The sequence below is a fragment of the Numida meleagris genome, chromosome Z (assembly GCF_002078875.1).
Source record: "Numida meleagris isolate 19003 breed g44 Domestic line chromosome Z, NumMel1.0, whole genome shotgun sequence".
Taxonomy (NCBI): Eukaryota; Metazoa; Chordata; class Aves; order Galliformes; family Numididae; genus Numida; species Numida meleagris.
In genome coordinates, this window is record NC_034438.1 from 19,462,657 (window position 1) to 19,482,800 (window position 20,144).

Below are 20,144 nucleotides of genomic sequence, written 5' to 3' on the forward strand. Positions count from 1 at the left end.
TTGTCAGCCTGGAGCCTTTGTGCAGCTACAGGAATGAGCTGTGGCTGTTGTGAAATCTTATGTGCGCACCAAACTCATACCAAATTTCTGGTGGAAAACCTGGGCCAACAGCGCACAGATTGACATAGTCACAGAAGTACGAACTACGCTTGTTAATTGTCCCTTAGCTTTCTAAGTTTGCAGTTGATTTTGGTAGTCGATCCAAACTGCTGTCAGATTGTATTGTCTTACACACAAACACATGTGCTTTTGCTTTGAATTGTTACAACCATTTCAACTCTAGCTGTGCATATTTTAGGCGACTGTTGGATTCTCTTTTGTTTGGGTATTTGTGTGTTGAAGCGAATAGGTACCAGGATGGAGCTTTAAACAAAGCTGTAAGCAGAGCAGAACTTAAATAAAGTACTTTAATTACATCATCTCCGGCTTTTATCTAGTCAAGACTACTTGCTCTCTGAAGCTGCACCTTTTTTAAAAAAAGAGAATTTGTCTATGTGCTGTATACCTATAGGATATCCCCACAGTAATGCTCTGAAAATGCATCTTCACCTGTTTGGCCTTGAGTGTGTTTTGTGCTGCCATGACAACCTGGTCACAAAAAGCCTTGGGCTTGTAGTTTCCAGGCCTGATTAATACAATGTGCTGTAATTAGGAATAGGAAAAAACCCCACAGGCTCTTTTCCAATTTAAATATTCCCACTGCTCCCAAGACTTCCCCAGCTTTCCTTGTGCATTGTTTCAGATTAGTCATAATTGAAATATTTATTTTGTTCAGTGTGCCTCAGACACTGGGAAGAGTTGCTAGAATGTATCCGGGCTTTCAGCTGCAACAGCGTGGAGTTGGTGCCTCCTTGAGAGGGTCCTGTGACTTGAGGTGTACCCCAGGAATGACCAGAGGTACCATGTTAACAGTATTTCAGCACTTCGCTTCTGCAGCACCAGTTCTCATCCAGAAGGGAACTGCAGATAATACTCACTTAGCTTTCCATACGTTTTTCAGGTGCTCTTACTGCCTTCCTGAAATTAGTTGGTGAGGAGCTTCAGAGCACTGGAACGGGAAAGAAATCAAAATGCAAAGGTTCACGTATTTAATTTTTCTAGATACAGTGGTAACAGTAGTTTGACTTTACTGGTGTTTTTTGTTTGTTTCTTTGTTAGTTTTTACTATGAATTATATCTTAACCAAATGGAGTTACTTAATTTTTTTTTTTACTACAGCTGCTGTAGCAATGTGTGCGCAGCTACTGTTTTGGTAAACAAAGCCTAGTAGCCAGATGGCAGTAATATTTAAAAAGTTGAGAGATATGGTTTGGAAGCATCCAACTGGAATATGCTGTGCTTTGCCTAGGTACCTTTGATTTAGTACACAGTGGAAGACTTCAAATGTGTTATCACTGCAATGTCTTGAAAGAGCAAATAAACTATTATGTTGAATACAAATAATGCTTATTAAACTTGCAGTTGATTTTTTCTGATAGGTGATCCAAATGGCTGTCAGACTGTATTTACTTACACACAAACAGATGTGCTCCTACTCTAAATCAAGATATCTATTCCAAACCTAGTTATGCATATTTTAAACAACAGCTAGATTCTAGTTCAAATAATTTCTGGTCTCATGTAGACTAGATTTTTCTAATAGATCTTTTCTTCACCCTTATTCCATACTTCTACTTTAAGGGTTAAAAATTGATGTGTTTGGTTGGCTGCTATACAATTGAAGAGCTGCTACTGATTAAAAATGGAAAATAGCTTGTTTTTTTCCCCCAGGGTTTCAGTGTCCAGAATACTCTGCTGTTCCTTGTATGTTTTCAATCTGTTGAGTAACTGCATTTAAAATATTCAGCTTACTGGTTTTTCCTTGTTTTGAAAGTAGACTTTAGACTAGGTTGAAGCATTTTTGGTATCGACTTAGCAACCATCAGTTTTGGGAGATAATGAGTAAGATTTAACTGCTGGTAATGCAGCTATGAAAAAACATGATCCTCGAGCTATTAAGCTTCAAAATAACCTTTTCTAAATCTTGAAGCACGATCAATAAATGGTGGCAGATTTCCTTTATTAAAAATGGGGCAGATCTTCCTGCAAGGCTGCCTTGCCGCCTGCCCCCAGCTTTTTGATGTGGGAAAAGTCTTCTCTGTGAAAGAGTTGAAGCTAACAGTGGAGCCCCATCCTGTCTAGACTGCCTGTTTCTCATGCACTGACCTACCTTGAAGCAGGCATAACCCATGTGCTTTGCTGGTTGTTGGTCTAGCAGCAGCAGCAGCTCGGGCGCTTCTCTCTTCGTTCCGAGCTCACCTTCTGCTGGTGTTAGACAACCTTCTCATCTGACCTCTCCACTTTACCCATTTGACCCTAGCAGCTTTTCTTTCAAACCTCTGCTTTCCAGACAGCTGCAGAAGTCTTGCAAATGGGTTGCACTTGAATTTTTTGAGTGTGGTTGACAGTGTTACGCTCGCTTTGGCCACTCTGCTGTACTTCACTGCCTTTCCTCAACACAGCAGTACACAGTCCATAATAAAGGGAGAGATATGTTTCCTGCCCTCCTCCCGTGCCAATGGCTTTTGTGGATTATGAGTGTAAATAATACTCCAGTGCTGCATATGCTTGCAAACTGCCTCTGGTGTTTTGGAAGCTTTTTCTCTGCCATTTGAAGTGGTTATGGAGTAGGTCAGTGGTGTCTAACTCCTCAAGTGCTGGAGTGAGTTACTTCCTTACAACAAGGCCTTTGGAGTCCCCAGGAAAACAAAACAGAACAAACTTAATTAGGTGGTTGGAAGCAGACACTTGGTAAGTTTATAGTCATTTGCTCTCTGCTCATTATCCTTAAATAACAGTAAGAAGAGAGGTATACTCATCATTTAAGAAAGGAGTTTTATTACTAGAAAACTCCAGGCCAGGAGTTTTGAATTCAAATAAACTTTGTTTTCGTTTTATTAAGGCTTTTTTTCATGTTCAACAGGCAGGGGAAAAAAAAGTTCAGTAGTTTCTTTCAGCAAGTTTTACCTCTTATTTCAATATTAACTCTGAAAGAATAACTAGAGGTAGTGTTTGTTTTGAGCTGGTTAGATCATAGAACAGCTTTAAAGTAATTACTCCACTTGCTAAATCAGCATTTAATTACAGCAGTAGAGCCTACCAGTGTTCTCAGAACAACTTTGAGAGTAACAATTTGGACATGGAATTTTCATATGAATTTCTGTGGTAAGCAGTAAGGTTGCAGGGACGGGTATCTTAATAACAAAATCCCTCAAACTCACCTGAAAAGTGAATAATACTTTAGGCTACTCTAGTGTTTATTTGTTTGGAAGGTAGACAGAAGAAAAAATGTAAAGATACTTCTCTTAATATCCTAAACAACTTTATTTTTGTTCAGTATTTTTCCAGAAATGAAAAATAATCCTGCTTTTAAAGAAAAGGTGGCTTCTTCAGCCCTCTTTTGTTTTCCATGGCCTAGAAGGCTTGGAATTTGCATTGCCCTCTCATGCAAAATGCTGACATCACCTTTCAAAACAATACATAAACTTACAACATCCGTACTCTTAAAAAGAAAATAGGTCTTTTTATTTTATCTAGACCAGTATTCTCTGACAGGAATATTTAAAAAGTACATTAAATTTGCAAAACCAGAATATAATAGTTTCATTTTATACTTCATGAATTTTATGTCGATGAATAAAAAAATAAAAAATATATTAACCTTTTTTAGAAGACTCTTGGTTCTGCTTCGTGATTTTGATATTTAGGTTGTTTCCCTGCATAGGGACTATCAGGCTTTGTATTTAAAAAAAAAATAAAAAAATTTCTCTCCTCCTGAATATGGTGTGATTTGATCAAGAAATGATTTTAGTCTCCCTTGTGTGCATCATGGATTTCAGTAGCTGTGACTGACCTTCCTCAGGGTTGGGTCACCATCATTCCTGCATTGTGTCTGGACAAGTCCATGTAGGTCCTCATTGTTCGGGGAGGTATTGGTGTGTTGTTTGAATTGCTTGCTGCTTTAAAAAGCGATCTATGCCCTGAAAAGTGTACACACACAAAAAAATACTTTTTGTACTTTAACAGTGTATTGTCCTCAACAGATCCAAAATGGAAAAGATTATCTGGTGGTTTTCCTGTTCTGACTGCATGCAAACTGCTTGCGCGCACATGTGTCATGGAGGATGCTGGTTTCCTTCTGCCCCTCCCTGGTACAGCCTTCCAGCATCTGTGGTCCAGGCTGTGATCAGGCATGCAGAGCAGGCAGACCCCTGCTTTGACCTGCTGATTACTGCAAGCTGTTGGGCAGTGCAGTGGTGCTCTGCTTCCTAAATGTCTCAGGGCAGTGGCTAATTTCCACATTACAGCAGCCTTTGGGTGCACTGGATGAGCAGGAAAGCTTAGTGCCCTGGAGTCTTTCCTTCCTCAGGACAGAGATTGTCTAATGTGTAAATGGAAAAAGGGGGGAAAAAAAAGGAGTAGTAGGAAAGCTTTGAATACAGTCTCAAAACAGTGGGCTGTTCGACTACTATGTGCTTGCGGCAGGTAAGAGCAGACTGGGCTGAGGCTCCCTCTGGCCGACAGGGTGTCTCTTGCTACTTCCTCATACTTAGATTTATTTGTAGCTTGGATCAAGGAGAATGTACCAGTTAGTTTTGTTAACAACCTCAGGCAGCCTGTGGGGTGCTTTCAGGTTGTCATAGCTCCCAGATCTAGCATCAAAAAGATTTGAAAACTAACTCCAGAACAAATATCTGAATGCAAAATCCCAAGTGCCTAGTTAAGGTAAAGCTCGTTTTAGTTGAGTGTCCTTTGCCTTGCCTTACATTCATCCTCCTACAGAGAGTGGATCATCTCTTGCTCCAAAGTAAAGTTTAAGTACTGCTTCCCAGAGGGCATCACCCCAGTAATGTGGAATAGATTTTTACCAGACTCTTATTGGGCTGTTTTGGAAGTGATGTAGTAAGGAAGCCAAAAGCTGAACTGCATACCTTACATGCTGGTGCTCACTGCCTTGTAGGCTAAATGATAGACTAATTTTGTTATCTGGAATAATCACATTTATACTATTTTCACTGTGTTAGGTGTAGATAATGATGACACTGAAGAAACCGTTTGGGGGTTGGATGGTATTGAAGCCTTTCCTGAAAGACATGGAACATCTTGCATGGACTGATTCAATACCTGACTCCAAAAAAACCTTGGTTTTTTTTTTAGTTTAAAACCTTTTCTTGCTGTTGAATTCATTTGCTATTGTGAGCAAAATTACTGGCAATTATGTAACAGAGCATTACTGCTTGGAGACTTCTCTAGCAGGAAGAGTAAAATCTGGAAGATTTGGACTCTTATACAAATATTCATTTTTCCACTGGCAAGAATAGCCTGGAGGAGGTTTCCTACCAGTTTTTAAGATATGATTCCATTTCCACTTTCCTTCATATCAAAACGATGCAAAAACAATACACTGGGGAGTGAGACCCAGGAACTAAACTGAATTATATTAGTAGTTGCAGACCAGAAGCTTGTCACATCTGGTTACTTCACCCTGAGTCATAGGGTTTTTTGGTCTGGAACAGACTGTAAGCTGCTCTTTTGGGAATCTCTTAAAGAACACCAGGGAGAAGGCCTAATAAAAAGTGCAGCATTTTTCAAAGGGACCAATGCTACTTAAGAGTACATAATATCTGAACAAACAGGCAGTGATCAGCATATAATTCTCCACATTGTGCAGCAGCATTAAATGTACATATTAGTAAGGAAGCAGATGCTGTGGTTCTGAATTGCCATGTAAAGTAGCAGTCTTTTGCAGCAGGGGGCTGCTCTGTGTGAGACTCCTTCACATGTAATGAATAGGTAATTTCAGCTCTATAGTCCATGAGAGACTGGAGGGGGTAGAGGAGGGTGTGTGTTCTGGTAACCCAAACCAGCAGGATTTGCTGAGATGTGCTTTTAATGGAGCAGCACTTCAGAGCTCTAGGGGGTAAATTCATATAGAGGGATGCCCATCTGTTAAGTTGTAGTCAAATGAAGGAATAACTGCTGCAAAGGCTGGGCAGGCCTGTGATGTGCTGGTTGCCAGGACAAGACGGTGGACGGTTCCATGCCTCTTCTGAAGTGATGGATGTCAAGTCGGTTTATGTACTCTGCGCAACCAAAAGATGAAGTAAAAGCAAACAAATGCATCCCCAAGAACTGGCACTGAAAAGATGAGTGGTGTTTCCTCTCATCTGTCTCCCAGAGCATGTTGACCCAACTGATGCATGGCACCAATTGGAAGATTCAGCTAACAGCTGAATTCCGCACTCCTGTGACCTGTGGGCACTGTCGTCCTGCATGAGGTGAGAAACATGGGTTTCTTGCTTAGTAGGTGGAGATCAACAAACATTGGATATTCCTGGCTTATTATTGGCGTGTATATTCTGTGTTTTTAAAAGTATTTTGAAAACACTTGATCTAATGCTCAAATATTTCTTTAGGAAAGTGAGTCATTTTAATATTAAACCATCACTGTTGCTCGTTAGAAAAAAAAGCTAGGCCTATGGATTTGAACATCTAAGACTCCGCTGGAGAATAAAATAAGGGTGTTAAGCATTGTATGGACATCTGTCACAACTCTGATCCAGAGATTTGGCTGGCGGAGAGGAAAGGCAGATTTCTAAGGAAATGGCCAATCGTGTTTGTATTTCCTGATATGTCTCACTCCTTATCAGAGGAGGAAGCCTCCTGTTTGGATAAGTAAACAGGAAAAAAATGGGTTTAGTGAATAGTAATTTTTGCTGTGTAGTCTAATGTGCCTTAGTATAGGGAATGATATATTTGAACTGTTTTTCAGTAGATAAAAGTAAGCTAAATCATGTAATAGTTATCCTTCTAGGAGCCTGATGCTAGCTAAACAGTTATTTTCCTTCCGACTTGACTGATAAGGGTCAGGATGTATTACTGGGGGGAGGTGGGGTGTATTTAGGTTTTCAAAAGTGGACAGCTCTGTTATAGTATCTAGCTAGTTCCTCTTGCCAAGTGAGAAAGCAGGGAAGATTTCCAAAAGCAATGGATTGTACAAGATAAGAATGAAAATATTCTTTCTATGATTTTTCAGTTTCTTATGAACCATTCAAAGTAAAAGGGAAAATAATGAATAGTCTTTCATGTAAGGGACTTGACTTGGAAGTATTTCAATTTATTTTGATGAGAGCTGCGATACTGACAGTGGGTACATGGTAAAGGCCCTGTTTTCAGCTTACGAATTTTCTACAAGACCGATGTATAGTTTCAGATAGGCAAAACAATCTTGAGTCGTAAAATTATTGTGCAGCGTACCTGGTCTTGTAGGGTAGGTTTCATGCTCATTGTCAAGCCTAACCATTGACTGTTTGAGTAGGCAACCAAAGCTAACAGAGTGAAGCACTAACTGCTCGTCCATGAGTGCACCACCAAATGGCTTATCACAGGTGATAATAGTTGTAGTGTAGATGAGTTATCAGAAGCTGAACTCTAAAAACAAATGGCAAGAGAACATGGAGATCTGGGAAGGAAAGGAAAATCTTACCAATATGAACAAGGATTACTACTTCGTTGTTTAGAATCAAGTTGTTGGTTGGCTCCCTGGTAGCTAGAGAGACTTGCCAAGCTTGAGGTTTTGGTCTTCTGTCTCCTTGTTTTTGAATCTTCTGGCACTGCACTCTAAAATGGAAATAAATGATGGTGGTTTTGTAATTTATACTTAACAAAGGAAAAGGGAACATTTTAAGGTCTTTCTTGGCTTCTCACTAACAGTTATAAATAAAAATGTTACCAGAAGTGTTTTTTTGTTGGGGTCCTCAGTGTAATACCTTGTATACTGTAAAACTTGCCAAACCACAGCATGTTAAATTCCATTAACTTGCTTAATAAATCTAAGTGACAAATTAGAGTGTTTAGTTGTATTTGTCCTTCCTTTCATTGTTTTATTCTTTACTTTATCCTAGAATTTTTGCTTCCTTGACTGTGCAGTTCTGTTTTTTCCTGCTTTCCCGTCTCTTTCCCAGCCGTTTACTAGCTCCATCTGTTATGTTGTCTGGAAAGTTTTGATTTTCTTTCTGTGAGGCACTAGTTTAAAAAAAATACAATAATCACATTAATTTTATCATTCATGATAAATATGATATAAAATTAAAAGAGGCTTGGAGAATGTGGTACATGCTAAAATACTATCTAGAATCTGATTAATAGAGTGTTAAATACAGCTTGTTAAACCCATAGGTGCTGCAGAGTAGATGTAAGTATTCCTACTGATTTCATGGCTCTGGCAAGGAAGGATGGTATACCTTCTTCATTCAAGTAAAATTAGTGTGTGGCTTTAGAGGAAGTGGTGGACTAAGCGGTGGACTGGGTTCCTAATTTAAAAATACTTAAGAAAATTGGACATTAATCTTACCTGCATTGTTTGAGGAGCAGTTGTGTGCTCCGAATGTGCTGGTGTGATGCAATCATTTGGTTTAGCCAGTGAAAGAAAAAAAACATTCACCAGGTTGCCCCACCATCACACACCTACTCCTTGCCTATTTCGAGAGCTTCCTGTGCACACAGCCCCAAAAATCAGAGATGCCAAGAAATTGCTGCCTGGGAACGTATGTAATTTTTGATTGAACTAACAGTTATTCATATTTTATAAATAGAGCAGGACAGGTAAGCAGTTTATACTCAACATTTTCTGCACCCTTAGAAATCTGAAGCCTATTCCTTCATCATCACCTGTATGGAAAGAAATGGTGCATGTCTTTATGGAGGAGCTGAATGTCTAGTCATGACAGCCCACTTTGGTGGTGGGGTGTGCTAAATGCTTCTGTATTTTGATTTTTTTTTCTGTATTTTGATTTGTTTTGTTTTGAGAGTAATCATTTGAACAGTGTGAAGTGAATTAAGATTTAGCCTAGCAGTAGTATGGAAAAACTCTGAACTACAAGAACCTATCTGCATATAATACATCCACTGTTGTGAGTTTAGGCTTGGTGCTTATGTTGTCAAATATATTCTGATGTATTATGTAGGTGACCTTTGCATGTTGCTTTATTTTTGTATATTTTAGTTTTATTTTTATTACAGTTGTTCCCCATGATTTGATCTGGATTTGGGGCTCCACTGCAGTTGTCCTTGACAGGTGGAAAAAGAATCATGCTTTCCCCTCGTATTGGCTTCAGCCATACAGGGGCGACTCATCTGTGATGTTGGTGTTGTTTTTAGACTTTCATCCTGGAAATCTTTCAACATTATGGTTTTAGTGGCCTTTTCTCTGCTGCTTTGTCAGGAAATGCTGTGCTATCCCTCTCAATGCTCTCATAACCAAAAGAAGTTGCTAAAAACGTGAATCCTGTAAAATTTACAGTCTAATGTCAGCTGAGCCCCTCCTGAAGTGCTGTGCAAAGCCTGTTTCTGTGCTTAAAAACCTCTTTTTCTCCTTCTGTTTCCATTTTGGTTGTGAATAAACAGGATTTCTGTGAATATCCTGAGTCTTGCTTACTGCAAGACCTACAGCACAAACATTTGCTGTAAATAAAATTAATGCAATAAAATAATTTTGTAAATGCTGAAAATTAAGTTTTTCTGAATATTTACTCTGCAAATGAAAGAATAAAATTTTGGCCATGAAGAGAGGCCTTAGACTCTCCCTTGCTGGAAATTTGAATGCTGTTTTTCATTTGATACAAGTATACCGTTGATCTTTGCTCTTTTTTTTTTTTTTTTTCCTTTTTAAACAATAGAATTTATTCCTCAACTAGTTGTGGAAATGGGAGTGGTAACTTCCTCTCTTAGGCCAAGTATACCATTTCCTGAAGGAAGATCAGCAGTTTTAGAAACATATAGGCTAGTGCTTTTGCACAGCTTAAACTTGTGCTATTTGAGTGCAGTCTTAAGTAACTCTATCAGTGAAATGTTTTGTGTTCTCGGAATGACCTAAATACCTTTTATTGCAGGATGCTTATGTTTCAGATATCCTGTGCTGGGTTTTCCCAAACTTGAAGCATCCTTGTGGAAATCCAGACACGCTCTTTTCAGGAAGTAATCTAATCTTTTTAAAATCTATTTTAAAATAGTTTTCTAATATTTTTAAAATATCTTCCAAGGTTTATATCAGTGATTACTGTTGTCTTCCTTTCTAGAGCTTTATCCACTTCCCATTAAATACAGTGGCAGTTTGATCAAGCCTTTAGCATCCTTTTTCAAGAGGATGAGAAAGCAGATTTTCCTGATGATAAAGTGGTGTTATGAGTCAAGCAGGATGTATTTCTTAAAGAGCCTCCCTGCTTATGTTTGCCCATTTTTTCTGAGTTAAGTTCTGGGCTGTTCTGTGGCATATATATATGACTTCAACTACATTTCTTCAAAAAGCTATCTAGACAATTGCTCTACAGGTAAGATTTGGAGCTTTTCAGCAGTAGCCAGGTTCAACTACTCAGTGGTTGTACCTGTTGTAAGACTTAATGCTGCTATCATGCTTACTTTTAAGAGCTAAGCCATACTGGTGCCATACAGAGGCACTGTATGAATGAACTGATAAAGTGAAACTAATGCAGTTTGTGCAACCCAAAGGAAAGGCAGAATTGTGTTAGTAAGCAGTGAATGTATTTGTAAAATGATGGTATGGACAGTGAGGAAGGTGTCTGCACAGAGTCCATTCAGGGTGAAGAAAGAAAGTAGAGTTGAGGGCAGTCCGGCAGAGGGAATTTTCAAAACAAAAATTCAGTTTGAGCTGAGTGCTTCCCCTCTTCCCCTTGCCTTCAACACAAGGAGATCTTCCTGGAAATTTTCTTCAGTCTAAGATTTAATTTCTGTTATTTTGTTTTCATGGAGATGAATAACTCTTAGTTGAGGGTAAGCCTTAGGTAGTAGCTGTGTAATATGAAAAATTTATCCTCTTAGCAATAAGAATGTAAATTGCAACAGGAAGAAAAAGAAAAGGACCGTACTGTGTCTGTCTGACAGGCAAGACAGCTTCTAAGTTGCTTAAATCAACTGATAGACTCAACTATTTACTTCCATGAACATAAGAGCAGCCTATTCCTTTAATAAAAGCAGGAGGTTTAATCTTGAGTTTTTGGGTTTTTTTTTTGCTTTTCTTCATTTGCATTCACTTTCCCATTTGCCATATTTATACTTGCACTGTAGCAAATGAGCTTAATTTCTCCCTGTGAATACTACGACATGATAACAGAGTGGCAGTAAAAGCTGACACAGCACCTCCGTGGGAGATGGCTGGGGATGGGAGATGGATCTCAGCTGCTGCTTCCTGCAGGAGGGGAAGCCAGCTTCTGCCAGTGCTGTGGAGCAAATTCCTCCCAAAAACCTAGCAACTAATGTCTTCCCACTGGTTCCCTGAAGACTGGTAGCGATCAGCCGTTGTTCCTGATCTCCGAAGCCTATTCTCAGGATGCATATTCTTCCAGACTGTTTGCACACCCTGCTGTCTCATTCTGTTCCCTTCGCGAAAGCAACAAAAATAGAGCCTGAGACATTCACCAGCATTATCCTGGTTTCCTTCGTTTCCACCAAATAGGATGGGCTTGTAGTGAAACGGAGTAAAGGTTTCCTTATCACGAGCTATCTGTAGATAATTAGGCTGTCTTAACCTTTTGTTTCCAGCCTTTGTTATGGTTGGTTGTGAACCTGAGCCTACTGGCTATTATTTTGTTACAACCTTATAGACAGCTTAGTGCATGCTATCTGGAGTATCTGGACAGCGTGATGAGTTAAAAGCACAATTATGTTAGAGTAGCTCCATCTCTAGCAACTTTCTTGAATATTAACTGCCCTTTTCCTTATCCTTCATTTTAAATTTACTTAAGTTTCTTGTCAGTGGCTGTGTAGTTTTGATGGCTCCCACTTCACACTGTTGCTGCAGCGAGCTATCGTATTATGGTTCCAGCCAGCTTCTCGTGGCTCAGGTAGCCTATTACTTCTCCCGTAGAAGTCTGAGGCTCACCATATTCCATGCATCATGAATCATAAAATGTTAACTTGCGCACATTCTACAAATCTTACGATTTCTTTGACATTCTTAATTTTTTAATAGCTGTCACATGATCTCTGTGGGATAGGCAAGGGCTGCTCTGAAAGTAATGCCTTGCTATTTTATTATGTTGGTCCATGATGTCAGAGGTGGATGTTGGTGGTATGACAATGGAACATGAACCTTCCCACCAGTATCCTGTTACATGTTGTTGCCATGTGACAGATTGCAGCAGAGGGCACTTTGATGGAGTGGTGTCTGACGTAGAAGTGCAAATGGAGGAAAGGTGTGTTGTTGAATTTCTCCATGTGGAAAAGAAATGGCACCCATTGACATTCATCGATGCTTGCTGAACATCTGTGGAGCCCAAGCAGTGGATGTGAGCACAGCGAGGCGGTGGGTGGTGCGTTTCAGCAGTGGTGGTAGTGACAGTGGGTCACCTCTGCTTGTGCAGATTCTTACAAGTCTTCTTTACCCGATAGGCATCCATCAGTGCCCATACTTTCAGAGGATGCCCTGCGCTTTATTCAGCCTGTAATTGAAGAGGCTTGATTGCTGCTGCTCTGAGAACGGTAGCATTGTAGGTGGCAGTCTGAGTATCGCTGTGCTGCAGGTAGACTTCTGTGTTACTGCTGTCCAGATTTTTTTGAGTATGTTTAAAGAAATTTACAGGAGTTTGATGGGTTTTTTTGTTTGTTTTGCTTTTTGAGTGCAGAATTCTGCCTGTAAAAATGCTGCAGATGGATAAACCAGGGATAATTATATCCATGAGGTGGTTGGGGTGCAGGTGATTTCTGGCATATGCAGAGGTGTGATTTGAAGTTATGAGCAGTTCCGGTGTGAACTTTGTCATGTGCTTTGTGTGGGGAGGGAGACTGTAACCACAGGGACAGTGGTGGCAGCCTGAGCGAACAGCCCTTGGGGCCATGCTGCTGGAGAGAGTGCTATGTTCTTTGCCTCTACTTCCGGATAAGAACTGCAGTAGGTGTTGGGCTTAAAACAGGAGAAGGCTCATGGGGTTGGGGAAGGTGTTTATTATGATATTTGCTTTGTGAACAACCTCTTCTCCTTGGAGAAAAGTGATCTGGGTGGATGCATCTCATCTGCAGTCATCAGTGGACCTACTTGGAACATGGCATTAGGTGCTGGCTTTTGAGCGGTGGAGATGTGACATGGACCTGTCACATAGCTCAGCTTCAGAGATCAGCATAGTCCTTTGTCTGATGAACATCCTGAATTGAACAGCTCTTAGATGTGAAGGTTTGGGCTGCAGGAGGAAGTCCCGGAGGAATTTTGTCTTTAAATAAACTGTTGTGTCCGCAGCATCAGGAGAAATAACTCTGGCCGCTCGGGTCACTGGTGCTGGCACGGTTACAGCACACGCAGTCCTGGATACGCGCCAGATGTCACGGACTTGCGAGTTGTCAGCGTGGTGTGTGTGGAGTTATTTATTGCTGCTTCCACTCCACCCTCACATGTAGAGGTCCCAGAATATCCAATCCTGAAAGTTGTCTTCGTGAATGTGAGTCACAGAATGCAGGCACTTATTTGTGACTGGTCCTCTGTTAATGTGAGAGTGCAATGATAAAACCAAATTCATTCTAGTTGGCAGTCCTCCCAAAATGTAAGCTATTCTATCCCATGTGCGTACATTACGTATAGGAAACATCTTATGTGTTGCACATCTTAATTAATCCTTCTTTGTGCTGCTTGTTACCGTTGTACCAGCCTGTCTGAGGTACTGTGAGTAGGTATTTTCCATTTTAAATCAGTGTTTCTCTGGTTTATAAATAGGCTGCTAACATTAGCTTCAGGCTGAGTGGTGGCATGCAAAGTTTTGACTTCAGAGTGATTTCAAAGTGTTGTTGATCTGTGTTTAGAGTGCACTGGAGTTTAGGCAACTGAATGTATGATACTACTTTGCTGTCTTAAAGGAAAACCACTTCTTAAAAGACAAAATGTGAATTAGATGAACATGGTTTATATTTCTTCTCGTCTTGGGGAAAAGGAAAAGCAACCACTGGTCTCAGTTGTGAAAAAATAGCTGATGAGCAAGTTGGGAGCTACTTTCCATAAGCATTTCTTGTTGTTTGATAGGCAAGATGAAGCAGAGCTGTTTTTCACTCTACACTTGATTAGGTGCGCCAAGTAATGTAGCAGTATAAATAAACCCTTGCTGGCAGCCCTGCAAGTTGATGTAAGTGACTGCTAAGATAGAGGGTATGATTCTGGCTGACAGAAGTTATGAGAGGGGAGGTTTCTTCTCTGTGTCAGTCTTGCTCGCCCAGGACCCTCAGTTCTCAGAAGCAGCTCTTCTGTCACTCTGTGCAGAGCCTGTTCTCTCGCTCCACTTTTCTGGAGCATGGAACAGCTCGTTGGTTTTGTGAAGTGGAAGTATATAGATGGCTCTTACGAGCTACTTGAAAATGAGCTTAGTGGATCAATATTAAGGAGCACTTCCATTCTCCAAATACAGTCAGTAGCATATTTCCTAATTTTAACACTATGTATACGTAGTGGATGAGGTATGCAAGATCAAAGTATGTGACAGCAAGCTACTCGGTCACTTTTAAGCTTTAGGATATTTCTGTAGTTGAATTTTGATATTTTTCCATTTTCTGTCTGAATAAACAATACTCAGTAGTGATGCATGGTTGCATTTCAATCAAAGCTTTCTATTGCAAGTGTGAACTTAGTATTTGTTTTTTTTTTAATCAGTGGAATTCTTGGCAGTGATGCTATATTTCTAATATATGCAATTCTGGTTTGGATTTTTTTCTTAGAACTTTTATTAAAGTATTATTGTGTGTTTATTAGAACAGCCTGCTATTTTTTAAACCAATTATGTTTATTTTAATGTCATGTTATGAATAGGCGGGTAAAACCTTGATCAAGAATTATTCAGAATTTTTTTTCAGAGGAAGTTTATGTTGTTTTTTTCTATTATTGACTGACTCACAGCTCCTATGGAGTTAAAGGGTTTTTTTGTTTACTTTTTTCTCTTTCTACAGCACCATTTTAGAGTTTTGAACTCTAAATGACTTAGAGCAATCCAGCGACTCTTAAGATTTTAGACTGAATTATTTAAAGTTACTTTAATACATTTGCTATACTCTTGTTTTATTTCCCTTATCCACAACATTCTGAAAGTTCCTGGTTTTTTCGCAGTTTTACATAGCTTATTCTGATAGCTCTTGGTTGTCTTGGTATCTTTTACAGTATATCTCTGGACTTGGTTGATCTATGAAAGATGTTTTGTAACACAGGGTAACAGTAGATAACAAATTTGAGACCTCATTGATTTTGCTTATTTAGTGTGGTAAATTTGCTGTTTGTCCTGTTGGAATAGTGGAAATTGTTTCAAAATTTGCTTTTAACTTGAGTAACCAAAAGCCAGCCTACTGCTGTGTCTATGCATATTGTTTCTCTTCAGTTGTTTTGAAGTTTCCTTTGTTTTATTTTAGTATTTATTTTCTGTGGCAAAACTCAGAAGGACATCTGAAGATGCTTAGTCTTACTGGCAAATACTGCCTTGCAGTAACACGAATTTTCATTTATTAGAGTTTTACAGTCCCAGACAGTTCTTAATTAGTGGATAGGATGCTGTCAAACAGATTTTAGCAAAAATTGCTTTGTAAAAATCAGTAACTTCTTAATGTTTTCCTCCTGACGGCACTTTGGCACAGTCCCCTCCCAAAAGTACAGCAGCTGAAAGTGCTATTTTTTTGGCTGTTAAATCATCATTCTGGTGAATGTTCAACAGAAGCAAAATTCATTTGTGAAAGAGCTTCATTTGATATGTTGTCTTAGTGCTCTCATTCGTTTTGTAAACACATTTTTTTTCCAGAATGCAAAGATTCTGCATATTGAAAATATCGGTAGAGCTTGAATTACTGGTCATGTGATGCTGTGGAAACAATAAAACATCTCAAACTGCCGCTGCTGAAGGGAAGAGGTGAAACGTGTGCTCTATCAACAGCTTCTGTACTGAACTCGCTCTTCTGCCTGCAACTCTTTTGTTGTCTTTAGATAACAATGAATGAACTGTTTATTTTCAAGGTGAAGCACTAGAGTTTTTGGTGGTTTGTTTTTTTCTTTCTGTTTTTGTTTGTATTTTGGAATGGGTAAACATTTCTCATAGAGGTCATAACTTTGATTAAAAAAGGAATTTTCTTTGAAGGGAAATACCTATTGGAGTGAATATGTGCAGATTGCAGCAGAAGAGACTGAAGCACCTTCCAGTCCCAATGTGGGTGATTCCCTTTGCCTTCTACAGGGAGCATCTAACATCTCTCCTGTTGGCAGCCTATAAATTGCTGCTGAGAGAAGCTTTTTAACAGAGCTCAGTGCATCAGTTTCTTACCCACTACAAACATCCGTGCCCAAGATGTTTGATGCTAAAGATTAAGGCTCGGTCTACAGGAGGGGAACAGCCCTCTTTGTCCTATTACAACAGTCTTACTGGGGCTTCTGACTCAAAATTTCCTGGTCTGTCTTCTCTGGCATGTTGAAACCTTTTCAAAGGTCATATTTACTAATGACAACTACCTTCTTTTTCTATTTGACTACTTAAAGAAAAGGAAAACTATGCTTTGTAATTGCTCAGTGTAGAACAGCATTGCAATGCAGTTAATGCAGATCTGCTGTGTTTTGGGTGTGCCGGGGCAGCTGATATTTCTGTTTAAATTCTAGGTAAGGTGAGAAGGGTAGGTCTGGTGACTTGGCCATTTTAGTGCTGTCTCTGTTTGGATCAGGATCTGTGTTTATAAATGTTGCTGCTTGTAATGTGAATTCTCAGAAAATTTCCACGGAGGGGGAGGAGAGCAGGGAACAGAGTTTGCTTGTACAGGAGTAGGGACTTAGAGGCAGTTCTGGTGTTAACACTGTCTGGAGATGTTCCAGGAGGGCTTTACCCTTCTCAATAATATACCACTTCAAATTTTTCAACATTTAATTAATGTAATAGTAGCTGGTTGGGTGTGTTCTTTGGTTTCATAGGAAAAGAGCCAGTAAAAGATTTTCTATAGAAATTAATAGTTCATCTATGTATTGAGAGTTGGAAGAAGTGGGATCAAGCCCTTTCAATGTTCAGGTGTTAGGCTTTTCCTTAGCTCACAGCTGATAAATGCTTCATAGGAAGCTGATATTAAAAGAAAATTCTCCTATACAGTTTCTTTGAGACCACTGATCCAGCTTTCCTATATCAGGAATTAATCTGAAGTAAACAGCTGGCTAAGTTTTAACAAAGTCTCTTTTTTTTTTTTTCTAAGGGGGCACTTACAGAAGCATGTCCTCAGTTCTTAGAAACAAAAGGGAAAGGCGAAGAAGCTTGGACAGTTCCACTCCCCTTCTCTTTGCAAGTGTTGAGTGGAGCTGAGATCAAGATGGGAATGCTGTGGCTTGTTCAGCCTCCTTCCCCTTCCTCTCAGTGCACTTTACAGCTCAGTTACCTCTTCATTTTCAAACCCAACCACTCTAACTGGTAAACACCCTTGTGCAAGGTGTGGGTTTGTGCGTGTAGATGACCTTCTCCAGGGCAGAGTATCAGAGTACTGCAGGCAAATGTAATCCAAACAGTGATGCTGACTGCACAACCTACTCTGAAATGCGCAGCATAAAGAAATGGAAAAAAAGAGAAATTTTCCTCTTTCTTTCCTGTAACTTGAAGAGGTTTTTTTGTTTTTGTTTTTGTTTTTTTAACTGTTGGAGATTTGGACTATAAAGCAAAGTATATTTTTTTCCACTTGATTTTCATTTGATACTACTTTCTGCGAAGCATTTTCTTCTATTTCACGATACTAAATCACTTGACTTTATGTGGTGTGGTTTCATATTATTTCCATTATAAATAGTTAATATATAGCACTTCTAGTAATTGTTTTAGATTTTATATATACTGTTCAAGTTTAATGCTGATCCAGTATATGAAATTTGGTTGCATTTCTCTGTATCCTTACCTCTGACTTAATGCTTGAACCAGGATAAATGTCATGCCTATGCAAAATCCCTGAGAAACAACCAAATTCTGCTATTTAATGAGAAATTGAGAGCAAGACCTAGTTTGTTAAAACGGATGAGTTTAGATCTGATCTTAAGAGGACAGTGTCGGAGACTTCAGTTCAGTAGGGTTCTTTGTTGAGTGGTGGTATCTTTGCTGAAGTGAACATTTTTCTCGTTATGTACACTAACCTTCTTTCAATATACGAAAACCCTGCTCTTTTGCCTTCACTTAAACATGCTGTATGGAAAACAGAGTCATAAAGCAGACTTCTGAAGTGTTGCCTGCACATCCCGTTCAGTACTACAATTCTGATTTCCTGTGATAATTGCAGCAGTTTCCATCTACAAAGAGCTATGTAACCATAGCTGCTTTACTAGATCACTTGTGTGAAAGTGAACTTCAGCACTGCTGCAGTGGTGGGAAAGATGAAAGCAGGTTGAGTGACTCATGTCGATGAAACTATGGCAGTGGAGATTAGAACCATGGTTCATGCCACTAGAGTGCACTACTTCCCTCTTGCTTACTGAGAGAATGGTTAAATCCGCTGATAGGTGCGATCTGCCTGGTATATGGTTTGGAAAATTGCTCCAAACTTGCTGAGCTGCTGGGAATTTTACATTGCTCTTAACTGGATGCAGCTCTGGTTGTGCAGCTCTCAGTTACTGAATAAATCCTTGACTATCAAGCTTTTATGAATGTTGTGATGGAATGGCAAAGAGGGCTTGTAAACTCACTTCCAGCTTGGTTTTGTTATAGATGGAAAGGGTATGAAAGGGTTCATTGTAATTAAATCGAAGTCATTTAAGATGCATCATTTTTAAGAATTTTTTTTTAACTTCTTTAACAAATTTAATTGATGAGACTATAGTATTTTTCTTAGTAATATCTCTTTCTTTTCTTGCACAGGTTTCCACTTGAGTGGCACAGTGACAGAACCTGCAATGCAATCGGAGCCAGAAACTGTTTGCAATGTAGCTATCAGCTTTGATCGTTGCAAGATTACCTCAGTGACCTGCAGCTGTGGAAACAAGGACATATTTTATTGTGCCCATGTTGTGGCACTCTCTTTATACCGGATCCGCAAGCCAGATCAGGTCAAACTGCATCTTCCCATTTCAGAGACGCTCTTTCAAATGAACAGAGACCAACTACAAAAATTTGTACAGTATTTGATCACAGTGCACCATACAGAAGTTTTGCCAACTGCTCAAAAGTTAGCAGATGAAATTCTTTCTCAGAATTCAGAAATCAATCAAGTCCATGGTAAGTTCGATCCTTGTTCTTCCTTTTGCCTCATTCCCTCCTTGATTTTGAGCTTAATGGCATTCAGAAGTATGACCTCCTAAGGTCCCTTACAACTTGAGTTCTGTGATTCTGTGATCTACACAAAAGCTAATTCTGCACTTTTAACATGTTTGGAAAGCAAAACTTTTGGGGAAAGAGGAGAATTCGTGAGCAGTGAGGATGACCTCTTCAGTGCTGTTTATACAGGACCTGATCTACTTCACAGTTACATTTTCCTTCTATGAAGAATGTGATCGCTCTTCTTTGTGAGCCTGAATTGCTCAAAGAACCAAATTACCACCTGCATCTTTTTGTTACTCTGTTCTTCTTAAACTAATCTTTTGATGTTTTGATTGTGTAATTTTGTTTTCATGGCAAAGCATAAAAGCAAGTAGGTTTTACTGGTCTTTTTCATACATGAAATGCTTTTATTATCCTTTTGGATTTTGTTTATATATGAAGTCAGGAAAAACATGGTGTATTTCCATGCCTTTTTTTTTTTTGTTGTTACTCTTGCAGCAGCCTACAGTGTCAACAAAGGTCTCTCTTCTGTTATTCCTGCTGCACATAGTTTTAATGGCTTCCAGTTTCTTGTAGTGAACCACTTTAGGTTTTAGGCTTTTTAAAGGGTGGTGAGCGTGATTGAGGCTTCTGAGGTTGCTCTTCTGTGGACTGTCCTGAAGTAAAAGGAAGTCATCATGAGCTTGAATTGACCCAACTAGTTTATTACAGTCTTGTGTTCCTGTATGGACAGGAACACAGAAATGTCATCTATTGTGACCATGTCTGTAAGCTTGAGTGCAATTTTGAGGGAAGAACAGGTTCATAGTTGGTAAGGTTATCTAAATACATCTTTTTTTGTTTGTTCCTTGACAGGAACAGTTCTTTTGTGCTAGG

At 39.4% G+C, this 20,144-nt stretch overlaps 1 protein-coding gene across 3 annotated transcripts in view; it reads left to right on the forward strand.

Moving 5' to 3' along the window:
• Positions 1–20,144, forward strand: part of ZSWIM6 (zinc finger SWIM-type containing 6) — a 112,603-nt gene that overhangs the window by 42,074 nt on the left and 50,385 nt on the right. For 2 of the 3 annotated variants that reach the window (XM_021379763.1, XM_021379765.1), the window contains exon 2: positions 18,870–19,226. In XM_021379763.1, coding sequence (XP_021235438.1) covers positions 18,870–19,226 — 357 coding nt within the window. Of the gene's footprint in view, positions 1–15,920; positions 16,022–18,869; positions 19,227–20,144 lie in introns of those variants that run through there. The other variant, XM_021379764.1, reaches the window with a different exon arrangement.